We start from the raw sequence: 19,854 nt of genomic DNA on the forward strand, positions 1-19,854 counted from the left end.
CAGGGTGTCAAGGCCTCAAGGTCACGTGAAGAACCATGGACTCTGGCCAGAGAGCAATGGGAAGCCAGTGAAGGGTTCTAAGCAGATATAGGGCAAGAATTGTGCTGGGAAAATGCCACTGTGGTGACAGTGAATGAGGTCAACTTAAGAAAATGTACAGAGAGACTGTCAGCGGGGGTGGGTGGGTCAGTTAACAGAGCAAAGTAGAGAGGAGAGAGAGGATGGTAGTTGGCCTAGGTGGTCTTGACTGATCTTCATCATTAGAAATTAAATACTAATATGAAAGCTATTTCCAAAAAATGAAAAATCTTTCCGATTATGTGCATTTTAAGTGTGTCCACGCAACTTACTGATAAAGTTTTACTGATGTATGCTTTTTTTTTTAATAAAAGGCATGGAAAAATTATTATCCTCAGAGAATAACGTGGCTGCTGGATTAAGCAAGGGAGAGGGAAGGGAGCTCTCAGTTTCTCCTGGCTGATCACAGGTTATCCGAGGAGACTGCATTTCTTTCCAGAGCCATCACCTGTCAAATGGTCTGGGTGGGATGGAGCCTCTTCACTAGCAGTCCACAGAAGCTGCAGACAGCTCTAAACTTATAACTCAGTTTACATACTGAGCACTGAAATCTACTTTCCATATGGCTTCCAACATACGAATAAATTTTTCCTTAAAAACTTTCTGCAATACCCAGAGGTAAATCCCTTCTGCAGGGAGGAGTGCCTGACTCCCTTTTGATGTTCTTTATTCCAAAACACTCATCGACTCCTGCTACTCATAAACCCACAAACAAAAGCTTGATGAACAAATGTCTCCAAGTCTGGTCTGATAGGTAGATGCCTTCTAGGGGCAGGCTCTGATATCTTATCATGAACACGGGGGTCTGCCTCGAACCAGACTTGCCCTCTGTGTTTTATCTGAATTCCATTGTTTTCTCATTTTTTTGCCATTCCTTTTGCAGGTACATGTTTCTCTATCATTCAAGTTCTAAAACTCTTGACAAAATTAACAGCAATGTTTGCCCTTTTAAAAAAACACAGGAAAGAACATGACTAGCTTTTCTCATTGCTGTCAAATGCTGTGTAGAAAAATGGAATTAAGTACAAAAAGAGAAAAATAAAATCTCCATCGAACATTTAGAAGTGACAATTACACAACCAGAGCCCATTAATTGGCTCACACTTCAAGAAGCAGCAGCAAGCACAGCCTTCCAACCTCGCAGGGAGGGGCTCTGAGCAAGGCAGTCGGCCATTACCCCAGCAGACTCACGAGAAACGGTAACATTTCAACACAGGACCTACGTGACAGCCAAGAGCTGCAGTCCCATCCTGGAAACTAAAACTGGACACTAATCAGGAACTTCTCATCAGCAGTCTCAATGGTGAAGTTATTTCCTCTGTTAAAACCCACTTTCTTTCTATTGTATCACATTGGTGACACCCAGCCCCCAGGTCACATGGTTAGCAGTGCCCTCCTGGAACCAACTTGAGATTTTCGTTTTGTGAAGTGTCAGCCTAGGAAACAAAGCTGGTGGCAAGGAAGCTTTTTCAGCTTTATCACTAACAATGGCAAAGAAGATGCAGGCAAGGTAAATAAACAGTCTAGGTTTAAATGTCCCGTTTTTCAATCTTGCTACACTTTGGCAGAGTTTACTGAGGCTGTAACTCTCCGCCTTTAATTTATCCCGTTGTCTTCAACCACTGCAGCACTTAGAGGAAGAAACATGACTCCTGGTCCTGAGATTCCTAGTGAACAAATAGCACTAGTTACAGAAAGAGACCCCAGAACAGAATGCCGGCCCTCCCCAGCACCAAATGACAGACGTTCAGCAACAGGGGCATGCTGCTTGTCAGACAGGGATGCGGTCAGGCTGAGCTGCAGGGAGCAGACGAGCTGTCCCCACAGAGGCCCCGGCAGGTGGCACAGTCGAAGTGCTCCTCAGGGGAGGCCCAGGGAAGAAACTGTTTCTAAAGTTAGGATGCGACAGAAATTGCCTGACCCAAGGTGGTTCTCCAAGCAGGCCTGGCTCCCCTGAGTGGGGAGACTCAAGTGGACATGAACTTCTAAAGTACTGAGGAAAGACAAAAGGAAGAAGTACTCTTGGAGAGCTGGGCTCTGAGAGGACCGAGGGGAGAAGCATGAGGAAAAGGGGGCTCAGGTGCCGTTTTCAGGGAAACACTTGTGCTGAGGGTAAAGTGGCTTCAAGGTTCTGAAGGGCTAGGAGGATATTGCTATGCGCAGCACTTATTTAATTTCTTTAATTTATTGTTGACAGTGAATAAACCACACTACTCTGCCAGCATATGCTACTCAAATAATGGCAAGGATAAATCTCTACAAAACATTTATGGCTGTAGCTAGAAAAAATACTTTAAAATATTTAAATATTTTAATAAAGTTTTCTTTTTTATTCAAAGAGAAGTACATGTAAATTGATCAAAAATGTAGGGAACCAGAAATAATTTCCCTAACCCTAATATGCAAAGTCAACCTTATTAACATTTTAGCATGTCTCCTTCTGGTTTTCTTCTTCCATGGTTTTTTTCCTACTTGTGATAATACTTCTATAATTTTCAGTCCTGTTTTAAAAATCTTAAATGATTAGTTTCTTAAGTAATTAAAAACTCTTTTTTTTTTTTTGGTTGCACCATGCAGGATCTTGGTTCCCTGACTAGAGATCAAACCCAGGCCCTTGGCAGTGAGAGTGCAGAGTCCTAACCGCTGGACTACCAGAGAATTCCCTAAAAAGTCTTCACAACATCATTTTTAATGAACGCTTAAGCTGAGGAAAAAAACTTATTCAAAAGGAAATATGGGTAGTATATCTGGCAGGCACATAGATAGTTTATGAGAAAATGAGGCTAAACTCTAGAGATGCTAGGTAGTTTCAGATTAGGACGACAGAATTCTCAAGCAGAAAAAGAAAATTTTCAGTAATACCCAATTTTTTATATCTTATCTTTTATATTTACAAAAATGTTTGCCAAAGGCACAGTCTTAGATGATGGCCGAGATCACTCACACTTTGGCAGACACAATTATTAGTCAATGTGGCTGTGACAAAGTGAAGAAATGGTTAAAAAATGAACAGAAATGAGGTCAATATGAAAGGAGCTCAAGCTTCGCAAGAAGCAAGACAGCTGCATAAAATGAGAGAAGTGCAGCCAAGCACAAGCAAGGAACGGAAAGGAACGGGGTCCCTGGGGAATATCAGCAGCCCATGTGGTAGAGCTTTTGGGAATTCAAGTTCAATACAGCCAACATTATAGGCACATTTACCTTGCTTCCTTCCTGGAAACCAATGAGGGGACATCAAAGAAATACAAAGGGAATACATTCATAATAGTGTTGCAAACTGAAAGGAAGTCTATTAGCAAATCAAGATTTTGTTGAATTTCTAGAAAATGGTAGGTGGATGAAATATTACTCATCAATCTGAGGGGAATTGGGCAGATTTCCATAGAGCAGCCAGCTGAGCAGGATGGAAGAAAAACGATTCACACTCGGCCATACATACCTTTGTGAAGTTTAAGACCCTAAAAGATGAAGACAAGATCCTAAAGGTATCCATGCGGAAAAATAAATTACTACAAAGAATAAGAATATGATTATATCAGATTTTTCTCATCAGCAACATTAGATGCTAGACGGCAATAAATCCAGCCTTTCAAAATTCTGAAGGAATTGAACACTATACCCAGTCAGACTATGATTCAGGCATGCAAGTATTCTGAAAACTTGCTTTCCACATATCCTTTCTGAAAACAGTACCTATAGATTTACTCTGTGTAATGCTCATGAGGGGTCTTCTTAACTAAGACCCAATCAGTTCCTATTTGGCTTCAGATTCACCCAGGAGTGAGAACAGGAAGCAGTGTGCCCCCAGGGCGGCAGCAGGCGTCTCTCCTCAGGGGGCGTCCTTGCAGCCGTCCACACATGGTACAAGAGCCATTCCTGCTGGCACGCAGGTCACAGCTCAGACGACCACGTGAAACTTACACTGAGCAAGAGCGAAGCCACTCTGGTCTAGAAGCCTCATATTTCAAACGAAACAAATCTCTCTTGGAATAGCTCCATAAACACAGATCCCAGAACTGTCACAAGGGACACGTCTAATCACAACTCATCATAGTCAGGAAACCCAAAGCTATGACTTCCAACCAGATATTTTAAAGTTCTCCCAGTTCAGTCGCTCAGTCGTGTCCGACTCTTGGAGACCCGACGGACTACAGCACGCCAGGCCTCCCTGTTCCTCAGCAACTCCCAGAGCTTGCTTAAACTCATGTCCATTGAGTCAGTGATGCCATCCAACCATCTCATCCTTTGTCGTCCCCTTCTCCTCTCGAATTCAATCCTTCCCAGAATCAGGGTCTTTTCCAATAAGTCAGCTCTTCGCATCACGTGGCCAAAGTATTGGAGTTTCAGCTTCAACATCAATCCTTCCAATGAATATTCAGGACTGATTTCCTTTAGGATGGACTGGTTGGATCTCCTTGCAGTCCAAGGAACTCTCAAGAGTCATCAACACTACAGTTCAAAAGCATCAATTCTTCGGCGCTCAGCTTTCTTTATAGTCCAACTCTCACATCCATACATGACCACTGGAAAAACCATAGCTGGGAGTTCTCCCAGGCTAGAGGCAATTTACCAATCAGTGGTGATTTTATTAATAAGCAATGTTGCCTGATAACATAGCCAACATTCCATTTCTCTCAGGTTTTCAGGGAAAGAGATCTAGAAGGGTAACTGGGCCAAAGCACAATATCTCCTACGAAGGATAAAGGGTCTTATTAGTCCTTTACTTAAATTCTACAAAAAGAAAAACAAACAATCACAGTTGTAGAGTAGGTCTCAGAAGCAGTCTGTTCAAAAATTAACCAATGATGGGAATGTAAATAGGTGCGGCCACTATGGAAAACAGCAGTGTCTCAAAAACTAAAAACAGAACTACCACGTGACCCAGCAATTTCATTCCTGGGTATATATATATATAAAACAAAACCACTAATTAGAAAAGATACACGCACCCCAATGTTCATAGCAGGATTGCGAAGATACGGAAGCAGCCTAAGTGTCCACCAACAGACGAATAGATAAGGAAGCTTGGTGTGCGTGTGTGTGTGTGTGTGTGTGTGTGTGTGTGTGTATACATATACAATATACTTGGTCATAAAAAAGAAAAAAATATTGCCATTTGCAACAACACAGATAGTCTTGAGGATATTAAGCTAAATGAAATAAGTCAGACAAGGAAAGACAAATACTGTAGGGTATCACTTACATGTGGAATCTAAAAAATACAATAAACTAATGAAAGGGAAAAAAACAGATTCACAGATACAGAGAATTAGTCATGACAAGTGTGTGGGGAGGGGACTAAGAGGTACAAACCATCCTGTACAAGATAAGCTACAAGGACATACTGTACAATGCTGGGAGTACAGCCAATATTTTATAATTGCAAATGGAGTATAACCTTAAAAAATTGTCAATCACTGTACTATACACCTGTAACTTATGTAATATTGTACATCAACTATACTTCAATTTAAAAATAGGAAAATAATGAAATAATGAACAAAAATATGCTTCAGAAGCTTCTCTAACAGGAAAAAGAAGCAATTAGGAACCCTAGGAAAACAAAAAGCAGGCTACCATGAAGCTACTTATTTATCATTTATGGAATAATTCTGGGCACTTGTAATAAAATTGAATCTGTGATTTGAATACAGTACAACTCTTCCAAGAGTGACAAGTTTAGTGACACAGAAGAGCATTTCTTTTACTAGAGCCAATGAATTACTAGGTCTATAGTGAACAATGTTTATATAATCATGTTACAGTGAGTTCTGAGTGGTTTTCCCTTTTCAGAATCAGTTTATAGCCAACACATGGAAGATTTAAATAAGTCAAAAACCAGAAAATAGTACCATAAATCTCACAATTTCAATGAGGTGGGACAGTTAACTGATGGAGAGAGACAGACGGAAATAGTCATGGTAATTTCTTCACTAAATAGTAGGGAGTCAAGAAATACCAGCTACAATTGATGGATCAAAAATATAGGTTTAACATATTCTGTCTAATTTTAAAAGAAGTAACAGTAGTAGGGTTCTCACTTCCAATATTCATCGGAAGGACTGACACTGAAGCTCCAACACTTTGGCCACCTGATGCGAAGAGCCGACTCACTGGAAAAGACCCTGATGCTGGGAAAGATTGAGGGCAAGAGGAGAAGGGGACAGAGGATGGGATGGTTGGATGGCATCACTGACTCAATGGACATGGGTTTGAGCAAACTCAGGGAGATAGCGAAGGACAGGGAAGCCTGGTGTGCTGCAGTCCATGGGGTCACAAAGAGTCAGACATGCCTTAGCGACTGAACAACAACAGGAGAACAAAAAAAGAGAAACATAACTAACAAAAAATGAGGAGTGGTTAAGTAAGCTAAATTCATTTTTTTATACCAAGGAGTCAGAAAAGTAGCTAAACTAATAAGCAGAGATATAAAAGTATTATTTATAATTCAGAAGTTATAAAGACTAAAAAAAATAGTCAAAAGTAGCTACTGCTAAGGAATGAAACAAGACGGGAGAATAAATATTTACTCTTCACTTATATCTTTTTGTATAGTTGAAAGTAACTTTCCATGGGCAGGTTTTACATTTATAAGAGAAAAATAAAACCTGATGTTAGTATTTTACTGTACTGACACAAATTCAGGGTTCAGCAATTTAGAAGACAATAGAGAAAAGGAATCAATGATTAAAAAGTGGAATAAGGTTAAAAGGTACAGGAATAGGTTATATGAAAAAATAATAAAAAGTAATTTTATAAAATCAGCCAATACATTTGTGAAAATATGGATAAACCTTGAGGGCGTTATGCTAAGCGAAATAACTTAGACAGGGACAGACAAATATTTTATGACCTCACTTACATGTAAAATCTAAAACAACAACCTCATAGAAACAGAACAGATTGATGTCTGCCAGCGACCGGGGGCTGAGGGAAACGGCTGAAGATAGTTGAACAGTACAAATGTCCAGTTATAAGATAAGTTCTGGGGGTGTAATGTGCAGCATGATGACTATAGTGAACACTGCTGCACTGTATATTTCAAAGTCACTAAGAGAGATTTTAAAAGTTCTCACCACAAGAAATGAAATTGTAACTAGGTGAGGTAATCTTATTGTGGTGACCGTTTCACAACATACACATATACCAAATCATTGGGTTGTACACCCTAACCTTATGCAGTGTTATATACCAATTACATCTCAAAAAGCTGGGAAAAAACTCCACAGCAGCCAATATGAAAACAGAATTACTAGGATTTCCCTGGTGGTCCAGTAGTTAAGACTCCACACTCTCAGTGCAGGGGACCGGGGTTCGATCCTCGGTCAGGGAACTAGATTCCGCATACCACAACTAAAGATCCCACAGGCCTCAACAAAGACATGGAACACCCAAAACAAAAACGAAACCAAAAAAACCCACCAGAACTATCTATGATAGAAAATAAGCCTTTATTCCGAAAGTTCCAACTGTAGCAGAAAGGACACACACACACACACAAAAGAAACTATCCTACCCCAGGAGCAGGAACTTACAAGGAGACACTGGAGAATCTCATTCCCTAGTCTTTTTCAGAGGACAGCAAAAATCTGTCCCCTGATTCCCTGACTAGGCAGAATGGTATCAAGAGGCAGGGCTATGATCTCTAAAGGTCCTATAGAATTTCATTTATGTTACTCACATACTTTATTTCACTTAAAAAAAAAAACCCACCCAGGCTATAATTTTTGAAGCTAATAGGATCCTCTCTTGAGGACTGCTTCAGAGTACATTAGTTCAAAAGGAAAGTCTTTCTTCTTTTATCATCTGCGTATCTTCTATTATATCTCTTATGACCTTATTCAAAAATGGAAGGCACAACAGGTTCAGGTTATGTCTATAAACATGAAATCATAACCTTTGGCTCCACTGATTCCTAGAGGGTTAACAGGCACTTGCCTTCTTGCTATTACTCTTGTACTTCTAATATATTATTTATTTATTAGTTTTAAAACACTTGCTGCTATAGCATCTAAGTGCTAAAATACAAGGTAAAAAACATTAAAACTATTGAACTCCACCAACTAATGGAAACAAAAAAATTAAAAGGAGGAAAAATAGATGCTCATGACTTAATGCAAGACTACTGGGAAAGGATTGGAATGAGTGAGTCAAGGAAAACCCATTTAGATAAATACAAAATCATTATGATATGTACCTTGTCAGTAGTTAGTCAACCAGTTCTTGTTGAAAACCCAACTGTATAACATCTTCAAAAGGGGGACATAAAAGAGATGAGGAATCCAATTTATAACATATAAAATGACCCAAGAGCTGGGAGACGTGTACAAGATGAGGAAGCAGAGCGTCTGGCCTGTGAGCTGTATGCCCAACAGCAATGACTCTGGAAAGATATACCGGTGGTGGTTCACGGGCCTTGAAGGCCTTCCTGGTGTATAAAAAGGGTTCTAGGAGCTTGGAGATAAATGAATCACTTCAGTTCCCAGTTTTCATCATCTGCCTTGGTTTAGCAATGCTTTGGGTTCAAGGCAGCAATGTGGTCTAGGGGAAAGAGACCTTCCTTTTCTCTTTTATAAAATCAGGACAATATCCCACACAAGGCGATTTATATTCAGGACAAAATAAGGTAAAAGACATGCAGTAAAGAAATACTAGTTACTAAATAACGGTGAGTTTTCTTATGCTATCATAGAGATGGCAACAAGATGTGTGCTCCCCTGAGAAGTGGCTGTCCAGCCAGGAGCTGACTACTTTTTCCAGTCCTACTAGCATCTAGTATGGCAACTGACTAGTTCTCCCCGATGAAATGGAAGTGGAAGTGATGTTCACCATACCCAGGCCAGGCTTTCAGAGCCAGGGTTACCTTCTCTCTGCTCTTTCCCCATCTGCCAGCCAGAAGCAGATGATGGCATCTGCTAGGTGATGGCAGAACCACAAGAAGAAAGATACCTGGGTCCTTCAATCATCTGTGAAGAGTCACTTGACAGCCAGGAACACTCCTGACTGAGAAGTACACTGCTGTGTTAAGCCGCTGATGTACTGAAACCACTATCTGTTACAGTAGCAAGTGTTACCCTAACCAATACACACATTCTATATAATCAACATAATAATAATGGTGAGGATCTCAGACATTGCAGCAAACAAGCCATCATTAATGCTATTATAAAATCTTGAAAAGATGTTCAACATCATCAGCCATTAGGAAAATGCAAATCAAAACCTCAAGGAGATACCATCCCACTAGAATGGCTATGAATAAAAAATAGACAATATCAAGCACTGGCAAGAATGTGGAAAAATTGAAACCTTGTTGTGGAAAAGTTTGGCAGTTCCTCAAAAACTTAGAGTTACTATAAGATCCAACAATTCTACTTGTAAGTATATTCATAAGACAGCTGAAAACATATGTTCACACAAAAACTTATACAGGAATGTTCATAGCAGCAATACTCATAACAGCCAAAATACAGGAAGAATTCAAATGTTCAGCAACTTATAAATGGATAAACAAAGGGTTTTATTTATATATTCCCATGTTATAAAATACTATTCAGTCATAAAAAGGAATGAAGTACTGACACATCTATAACATAAGTGAAACCTGAGAACATTATACTAAGTGAGAGGAGCCTGAAACGAAGGTCACATACTACATGACTCCATTTATAGGGAATGTCCAGCATGTACAGATCCATAGGGACAGAAAAGTGCTGGGGCTGTGGGAGGTGGAGGGAAATGGGGTGACTGCTAGTGGGCAGGAGGTTTCTTTTCGGGGTGATGAAAATGTTTTGGAATATTAGATGGTCATAGTGATGATGGCACAACCCTGAACACACTGAAAGCCACTGAATCGCACAATTTTAAAGGGTGAATTCTATGGTATGTGAATCATGTCGTAATTAAAATAAAAAAGAAGAAATACCAGGTGCTGGCTTCTTCTTGCCTCCCAGAGCACTGGGCTCCACACAAAAAGGCACTAAGTTCTCTTCAGGTAATGACTGGGAAAAGGTATGAGGGAACCTTCTAGGCTGCTGCAAATATGCTAATCTCAATCTGAGTAGTAGCTACATTTACATGGTTCTAGGCCGGTCAGAACCCAGAACCCTTCCGCCTGGCTTTCCCCACAACCAGGTAAGGTCAGACAGAGCCCGGATGCCATATGCATGAATGTCTCTGTTTCCTAAGGAGAACTAAGATACAAACTTTCCTTAGTTTAGGTAACCATGTAACTAACATGGAGATGAGATAAATATTTAAAGGTAACCCTGAGAAAGACAGGAGGGTGGGGAAGAGGTGAGAGTCCCAGAACCCTACAGCATCAGCAAAAATCTCTAAGGAAGAAGAGAGTCCCCAAGGGCTAGTGTGGGATGTCGGGGGAAGAACTGAGAAAGGATTGCATGTGGAAAGTATCTTTCTTGTCCCTGCTTAGATACATGCCATTTTAAAAAGTCAAGTTGAAACCACAAAACAAGGACCACTTCTTTGGTTGTATAAAGTAAATTTTCATACAAGTACTTAATAGTCAAAACTGAAGTAAAGGATCTTCAGAATGTTTTTACCTCCAAGCAAGAATATAATCTGATGATTCCAGATCTGCCTTTTCATTGGAACTTTCTGAGTCTAGTGGAAAGACTGTCTTTTAAAGTAGCATGTATCCCTGAAAGAGCGGCACTTACTTGCAGGAGACTTTGGTTCTGTCGGCCACCATGGTCCACTGCTGCTGGTTGGTGGAAACCTCAACATAGTAGCTGTAGCTCCGGTCGTCACAGTCCCACAGCAATAACCTGAGCAGAGGGGAGACACAAGAAGGCGGTCAGCACTCCGCCTGGCTCTTTCCTTGGGCTGCAGACGTGAGGGGATCCATGTCTTCTCTGTCCTTCTAATTGGTCTCTTCTGCCCACACACTTTCAGGACCAAGGCAAGAAAGTGAATCCCCAACAAAAGTATGATGAAAGGTAGAGTCAGTCTTGCAGGGAGAGGCTTGTTTCTTTAGGGATTTATTTCACAAGTCACCCACCAGGCAGCCCCTGTCCCCCATGTGGCAAAGATCTTCAGACGGGCTGATCAGGGAGACGTCCCCAGATCCTCCTTCCTGCTTCTTTCAGCCCTCACCTCCAGTTGTCTGGTCTGAACAAAGGTAACGTTCTTGAGGTCACAGTTTATGGGGAAACCTGTGCTTTCTAACGGGTACTCTATGCAGTACTTACTAGCAAGTCCCAATGACCTTAGTTATGTTTCAGGTTCGTTCTCATTCCAGACTTCCTGCATAGCTTTGGTAAGATTACCTGACTGGGAGATACAGGCAAACATATGTTCATCAGGAAATCTTTGTTTCTTAAAAACTGATCATGCTGGTCTTGTTCTTATACCCCTTCTTGGCTCAGATAAGAACCAAAAGCATTGACTATGTGATTCTATTTACCAGAAGCTCAAAAGGAACAAGCTATATCTACGATGACAAGCCTCAGAATGGTAGCTACCTCTTGGGGAAGGAATGACTGTGAAAGGGTGAAGGAGCCGTCTAGGATACTGAAATGGGGTAATTCTGATCTAGTGATAGTTACATGCGTATATACACACACAAATATTCATATTCATCAAGCTATTTATAAAAATTTTGTGCAATATATGTGTTATTCCTCAGTTTAAGAAACAGAATAAAAAAGAATCTAAATATTATAATATGGCATTAGAGTACAGTCCAGCATTTGCTTCCGACAGTGCTGCTATGGTGAGAGATCACTGTTTTCTATCATTTCAGCCTCAGAAGTCCTTCCCATACAGGATACCTATCTTACTGTTTCACAGCTGGGCATGCACACTTGTCTCCTCCACTAGCTAGAACAGAGTGAGCTCCCTAAATACAGCGTCTATGTCTTACTAGTTTTCCACACCCAGGACTTGGCATAGCGTCTCACACAGTGCCTACACTCCATGAATATCTGCTGAGCAAATAACATTATTTGCAACAACTACAACAATGATCATTATTATTATAATGGTACATTTCTTTAATGCTTACTGTGTACCAGGCCCTATGTTAAATGTTTTACATAACATTACATCCTTGCAAAAATCCTCTTAGCAAGCATTATTGTTCTCATCAAATAATATATGGTTAAAGTGAGGCTTAAAGCCGATAGGGAGTTTGTCTAAACTCAGTGATGGTTCCAACGTGGTGTCCTGACGAAAGCCCTCTTCTGTAATCTGTAAAATGTTTTCTTTACTCCTAGTTTATGTGTGTGGGGCATAATTGACAACTTATAACCAATCACTCTACAAAAGCAGTTTGTATTACTCCCTCTTAATCCTGCGATTACCACCAATGAGAATCCTTTGCACAAGTTCAGTGTCACCTTTAGCGTCACCTACAAAGCTATTACTGAAGAGTAGAAATGCCACTGTCTTCCCTTTTCCTCTTACCCTTTGTTCCTTGCTTTCAGTTGTGATTTTGTTTGCTATCAATGATGAAATCCATGTTATTTAACATGATAGAATTCATCTTTTAAGGAGAGAAAACTGTTAAAAGATTTTGGAAAGCATAAACACATGTGTAATACTGTAAATACTACTGATTCTTTTGAGCTCATCTGAGTTATTTAATCTCTCAAAGTACTCTGAATCAATCAGACTGGAATCTACCCTATTGTTTTTAGGGTCCAATAATTCTACTTGTAGACTAAACCAGCATGCTTGATAAGAAAGTGAATCATTTCTCTCATTAGTCATTCCCTCAAATATTACTCTCAGTAATATTTTACTCTCATATTACTCAAATAATACTCTCAGTACTTTTTATGCAGTTAGCCTTTGTTATTTTAATTTATATTGAGTAACTTTTTAAAATGTACTTTTTGCTTCTATGTTTGTCTGCTCTCAAGATGAATACGAGCCTATTAGAAAGATGGTTGATCTCTCTCTTTAAAAAAAAAATTCTACTCCAAACATGTCGGCTCTGTTTATATAGCATACGTTCCATATGTGTTCTGGGCTGAAATCATTCATAACTCTGCCAAAGTAGATTAAAACCAGGGGGGAAAAAAACCTTCAAAATAATTAACATTCACGTTATTTAACAGCCCTGGTCACAAGCTTTTTGAGAGATGCTGTTGAGGTTGTTTTCCCAATGGAATTTTGGTTATTTATGGAGAGCTAGGCTTAACATAATCCATATCCTTCTGGATAATCATGAATTAGTGTTTCTACCAGTGTATCCAAATGAAAATGATCAGTCCGTTTTGGGTTAGACTCTAACCAGATCTTGAAATATTTCACAGAAAAAGACTGCCCCAAGGATATGGGATACAGAGAAGATAGAAGGAAAACCAATTACGAGTAAGTTTCATAAATGCTCTAGTAGAGATTCTTAAAGTAACAGCAGATTAAAAGAATTTTAAAGTTGTGCATATCGTGTCTTACAATAACTTATTCTATGAAAGTGAAAGTCGTTCAGTTATGTCTGACTCTTTGTGGACCCATGGACGATATAGTGCATGGAATTCTCCAGGCCAGAATACTGGAGTGGGTAGCCTTTCGCTTCTCTAGGGGACCTTCCTAACCCAGGGATCGAACCCAGGTCTCCCGCATTGCAGGTGGATTCTTTACCAGCTGAGCCACCAGGGAAGTCTTCCAATTTCTCTCAAGGTACCATGAAGATCACCCATAATTCCAGTAATTTTGTAGACACACTCATGGTAAAAATTGCTTCTTTGCTTAATGATCCATTATGAATATTTTTTTTTACTAACTTTTTTTTGGCATCATCAAATATTTTCCCCCATCTTATGTACTGATTTCATAGAATTTTACTGCATGGATGCCCCAGAATTTATCTAAATAGTTCTCTTATTGTTGGACATTTAGGTAGTTGACAATATTGTACTGTTATGAAACCTCTGTGATGAACATTCTTAAGCTAGATCTATGATTATTGTCTTTGAAAGCTGCTCTAAGTGAAACTCCTGCAATAGGGTTTATTAGACCTTTAAATTATAAAATAGCTGGATACCTGTCCTCTTGCCCCCAGTGACAGACTGTACAAATTTATACTCACACTACCAGCAGTGTATAAAAAAGCTTGCTTCTGTACATTATTACCAATGTTGTGTATTATCTTTTAAAATACTGCCAATTTGATAGATGAAATATATTTTACTACTTTAATTTGCAGCTTTTTACTTATCATTGAACTTGAACATTTTTACCCATTTTCTACTTATATTTATTCATTTGTTAATGACTTACAAGATGCCCTTTATATTTAAAGGATATTAATCCAGTGCCTATCACAGTTTGCATGCTGAAGATATTAATTTTTATTAGCCTACTCTATCGATCTTTACCTCAATAATTTCTCCTGGCCTAAACTCTTTCTTCTGAACAACAGCCAAGTGCACATACTGGTTGAGACATCTCCTCACTAGTCCTCTATTAAGAGTCCCTGGAGGCTAAAAGTGTGGGGTCAGGGTGACTCCTGAGTGGAAAAGGGACAGTGATGGATCTCAGGTTGTCTTCACCTACACTTAGGAGTTTTAAAGAGAGATTCTTCTTTTTTTAACTGAATGAAAAGATTCTTTACATTCTATGGGTCTATCTGCTCAGTCACCTCCAACTCTTTGTGACGCATGGACTGTAGCCCACCAGGTTCCTCTGTCCATGGAATTTTCTAGGCAAGAATACTGGAGTGGGTTGCCATTTCCTCCTCCAGGGTATCTTCCCAATCCAGGTATCAAATCCGTGTCTCCTGCATTGGCAGGCATATTCTTTACCACTGAGCTACCTGGAAAGCCCCTTAAATTCTACAGTGCTCTACAATTTTCAAAAATTTCACACACACAATTTCATATAATCCCAAAATAACCCTTTTAAAAATACTCTCCCCCTATATTGTCCCTCTCTCTCCCCATTCTCCCACTGGCAGTCACTAGTTTGTTCTCTATATAAGAGGTATTTATTTTATGTGCCCAGATGCATATTTGCTTAGAAGGTAGGCTTAGCCAGGAATGAAAACCCCTCTGTTGATTCAACTAAGGGAGGGAAAAAAAAAAGCAAGCACAGCTTAAGGACACTAAAGGAAAAATTGGCTCCATCTCCTTTTTTCTTCCCATGGAGAGAAATTTTAGTTCTAATAAGGCACAACGGTAAAGCCCACCAACTCCCTTCACTTCGTTCCCTGCCAGCAAAGTCTGTTCCTGTATCTTTGCACCTGCAGCAACACAGCAATATTTCCGACTTGTAATCTGCAAGAAAAGGTCTGCCAGGTGAGCTGGCCCAGGACAGACACACTCCCTCTAACTCTAATTGAGAGCAGCTCCTTAAACATAGCCCTGACATCTGCACGCCCCCGCCCACACATCAGAAGCCATTTTCAAAAGGAGCTGCATAAAGGCAGCTGCTGGCCAAGATCTATCGGTGCAGATCGAGTTTGTGTTTAAGCTGTGGTCACAAACCCCTCTACCTAATGAGCACAGCATGAAATGCCTGGTGATACTAAATGTTGTCTCCTCCATCTTCCTTATTCTCATTGTGGAATTTCCCTGAAAAGCAGTGAAGTGCTGGGCTTTTTTAAAAAATTGATTAGCAGATGTGATTTCGCTTACATCTTCCATAAATGCTCTGGCTGGCTGCATACCATTGATTACTGGGGGTCAGTTTACAGCAACTAATTGCTCTCCTTGCTAGTGTTTTGATACGAAATTCAATAGCAAATATGTTTTCAAAACTCTTGTCTTTGAGGCTTGAGTCAGAAGTGACTTGAGGCAAACCCAGTGGACTGAGTTTTCCCTTCTTTAAAATAATTGCTCTCTCATCAGTCTGTGAAGAAAGTTTCCAAATTATAGCATTCTAATTGGAAAGTCTGCATTATGCATGCGATGACAAACTATGTCGTGCCGAGCTGCACTTTTTTCATCCCTTTCTTAAGGGATTAATTCTGTGCCAGACTGTGAACAATGGCTGAGGTTTAACAGTGGAGATCAACAGCTTCTCCACTGAATCAGTCTTTTGGATCAGCAGCAAGTATCTGTTTTGTCTCCTTCTAACTGTCCATCATTCGTGGGAGACTCCACCGGAAGGCCAGGGGTCAAGACAGTTGTTCTTGCCGAGTTTTCCCATTTGGGTGAAAACAGACAACTAAGGAAAAATCAACTGCCATGGTATTAGCCATATAACAATAATTTATCATCAGATCCATTTCCAATCTCTCAGACAAAATGAAAGATACTTCTGACCTCAAAAATTTGTACAGACTATTCTTTGCTAAAGATCTTTAGAAATGAAGTTCTTCAGAAATTAAGTTCTTCAGAAATAACTGTCTTCTATTAACAATTCAAAAAATATTTACTGAGTATTGACTAAGTGACACTAGGCAAGTCACGTAACTTGTACTTCAGTTTCATCCCTTGTAAAATGAAAGGTCTACTTCTGATAGTTTCTAAGGGCTCTTCCAGTTCTAACATTCTGTAATTTTTTGTGACAGTCTATGCAAAACAGGGTTTCGGTTTTTGTTTTTGTTTTTTTTTTTTTGTTTTTTTGGCATACCTATCCATTACATAGTAACTCTTCCTTTTTTTAAAAAAAATTTATTTATTTATTGGCCATGCCATGTGGCATGCAGGATCTTAGTTCTCCGACCAAGGACTGAACCTGTCCCCCTTGTAATGGAAGTGCGGAGTCTTAAACAATGGACAGCCAGGGAAGTCCCAGTAACTCCCCTCTTTGAGAACGGATTCTGGCCCTACCTTAAGGTATACGTAGTGGGTTCTGTACACACAGCTGCGTTACAGGAAGGCATATGACCCTTGCTGAGCCTATCAGATTTCAGAGAAAAAAATTACAATTATGTAAGATTTTACCATAACTGGTTCTGTTCATTTAAAATGAGGATAAAAATGCAGACATTCTGGAGGGATCCTCTTTAATCAGAAGCTCAAAGAAGTAAAGAAAGTCATCTGCAGTGAGAAGCAAACAAGACAGACGGTATGGCCCAGGAAGGGCTGTCTGGCCTCCTTGCAGGACGACCAACATCTGACTTTAGCCCCCAGTGCCCCAGTGGGGGCCACTGGAGTTCCTGCCCTAGTGCTCCGTGAGAAATTTCCCAGTCACTAATAAACTCACCACTTCAGGCTTAAGCCATCTTCATCTGGTTTCTGTAGCTTGGAAACAAAAGGGCCTAAGATAAGCTCCTAGCAGAGCGCACAAGGCGGAAACGAACAGACGTTCTGATGATGAGGATGACGATGACAACGTGATGGCTGTGGACCAGAGCGATGACGAGGTGAAGAGCCGGGACGGTGAGGAGGCTCACTCTGGACAGCAGCCTTTTCACTGAAACATGAAAGCAGAGCCTCTGTTGAAGCCGAGAGAGGGAGGACTGTGTGGGTGAAAAGGCAGAACGGGCTTCAGAATAGGTTCCACGAGGCCTGCTGCGCTGCAGGGAGCGGCCTTGCAAAGACGGAACAGTCAGTGTGGTTTATAACTCTCTCCAGCAGTGGCACTGAGGGGGCAGGAGGGGAGAAAGCAGGGGTGTTAGTGACAAGGAAGAGACAGTGCGGGACCAAGGCAGTGGAGTGCAGTATGAGTGTTTGCCACTTGAGGCTGCTGAGGAGTTACCTGGGGTCGGAGGGGGCTGACCACCTGCCAGAATAGAGGGAGGGGGATGGGAACTCATAAAGGGCTTCCCTGGTGGCTCAGAGAGTAAAGAATCGCCTGCAATGCAGGAGACCGGGGTTCGATCATGAAGCAGAAGAAAAGATGTGATGGACACAAAGGTGAGGGAGAGAGGTGTGGTGGAGTTCTGGTCACAAAAGGCAATTTCATTCAGTGCTTTCTCTCACTCTTCTGAATGAGGAGCAGAAAGACAAACATCATGTTAGAGGCTCTGTTCTAAGCTCTGCTACTTAGAGGCAGGAGGGAGCCTGAGACAGCTGCCAGGAGGAGTGAGTACAGCTTCAGAGGAGCAACTTTCCTGGTGAGAAACTGGGATTTTCCCCGAGAGGGCTCTTATTGCCAGCTGTCAGAAAGTTCAGTTGTGCAGCTTCCTCCTCAGGTGAGGAGTGAGGCCAAGCTGAGAAGAGCTGCTAGCTGGCTCCAGGGTTAGGACGAGATTTCCAGCGGGAGCCTGGAGGCAAAGGCCAGCACCCTACCAGAGCACGTGGGGCAGACCAGGCAGCTGTCCTGCAGAGCCAGACACGGAAACGCCCAGGGAGGAAGCGTCATGGGTCCCCGCCTCTACGTGGGCCGCAACCTCGCAGGGCCAAGGGGGCACGGGAAGAAGAAAATGCAGACTGCTCGCCAGATGGAAGGGGAACTTGGGAAATACCCTAGTCAGAGGACATCAGAGCGTGCACATACTGACATTGTTTAATCTCTCATATGTCTTTAGAGGGTGAGTTCTCTAAGAGAGGAAGAAATAATGACACTGGCTTATAATCTTATCTTGCAGTTGGTGTGAGAAAAGGTAAGCATAAGCCCTTGGCTGCCTGGCATGGCAGCTTCTGTGTTTAGTCACTGAAGCTCCGGGGTGAGGAAAGGTGAGGAGACACACATATACTCGGGCTCCACCGTGTAAGTTAGTTCACTGAGAAAGGGGGGAATAAAAGGAGAGGCCTTTTGCTCATTAAATGCTGTATCCTCTTCAGTATAACCCAGGGAAGTGATCTGAAATGCAGAATACACCTGCAGGATACAGCTAGACAGAAAGCTGGATGGGACACAACTTTGAGACAATGCAAAACTACCAACTGTTAACAGCTAATTTAGACCATCATTTCACTCCTTGGAGGGATTAAGTTTTTAATTTCAAGTTTTAGGTGATGACATAAAAGGTAACAGCAAACTACCAAACAGTATGGCTGCAGCTGCAACATTTAATAAATACTGAGTGCGGAACGAATGGTGAACAGCTAATCATAATCTCACCTCACATTCACAGAGATCTCAACGGCTTCAAAATGTTTTTGCATATATTATCACATTTTGGAAAAAAAAACAATTTATAATCAGCACATTTCCTGCTTTCAATGCAAATCTATTTTTCTAACTTACTTGGTTAATTTTTTTTAACATGGGCTAAATACTGCCCAAGCAATCTTTTAGAGATTATTCAATCACTTGGCAAACCCTTTATTAATAAGTAAGTTTTAGCCAAGGCTTAGATTTCATCCTACACAGTCCAATTTGATGAAAATTCTTTCATTGTATGCTTTCGATGTGGATATATGAGAATATTTTTTCCAGGCCAAACAGCCCTAGAGAAGAAAAGCTGTTTTCTTCTATTTTCCAAGGTGACTCTATTCAATATAGCCCCCTTTCTTAAGCAAGATGCTGGCATCAAAAATACTGGGAACCATTTCAAATGGTTTTGTTATATTTTAAAAGGTGAAGTCTCATTATGTTGCAGACCTTTTCAAGCAGTGACATGCTAAGCAGATAAGCGGCCTTTACAGATCTTTCCCTATGTTTAAATTTGGCATCATCAATTCCCCTCTCTGCAGCAAGGCCAGCTGCCTTGATCTCAGCAGCATCCTCATCATGACGTGTAGACACAGTCAGTGAGATTGGCCCGATCTGGCTCACCAGCAGGATCCAAAAAGGACGTGGGGGAGGTAGAAATGGAGAGGTCCTGTCCTGACCACAGGGCTTAGCTCCTTAGGGATCGAGCCCAGCTCCATTGCAGCTCCACTCACCATGAGGGGCTGTTGGGATTTCAAAAGACAAGAACCAGCTTCTTCCCTTAACAGCTGAAGGCAGAATGTACTTGTGTGAGCTTTTCTT

At 41.0% G+C, this 19,854-nt stretch overlaps 1 protein-coding gene across 3 annotated transcripts in view; it reads right to left on the reverse strand.

The window, feature by feature from the left end:
- The window catches only part of BTBD9 (BTB domain containing 9), a 402,401-nt gene that overhangs the window by 60,923 nt on the left and 321,624 nt on the right, over window positions 1–19,854 (reverse strand). For all 3 annotated transcript variants that reach the window (XM_043450576.1, XM_043450578.1, XM_043450577.1), the window contains exon 9: window positions 10,758–10,865. In XM_043450576.1, coding sequence (XP_043306511.1) covers window positions 10,758–10,865 — 108 coding nt within the window. The remainder of the gene's footprint in view (window positions 1–10,757; window positions 10,866–19,854) is intronic.

The sequence above is a fragment of the Cervus canadensis genome, chromosome 28, assembly GCF_019320065.1.
Source record: "Cervus canadensis isolate Bull #8, Minnesota chromosome 28, ASM1932006v1, whole genome shotgun sequence".
NCBI lineage: Eukaryota > Metazoa > Chordata > Mammalia > Artiodactyla > Cervidae > Cervus > Cervus canadensis.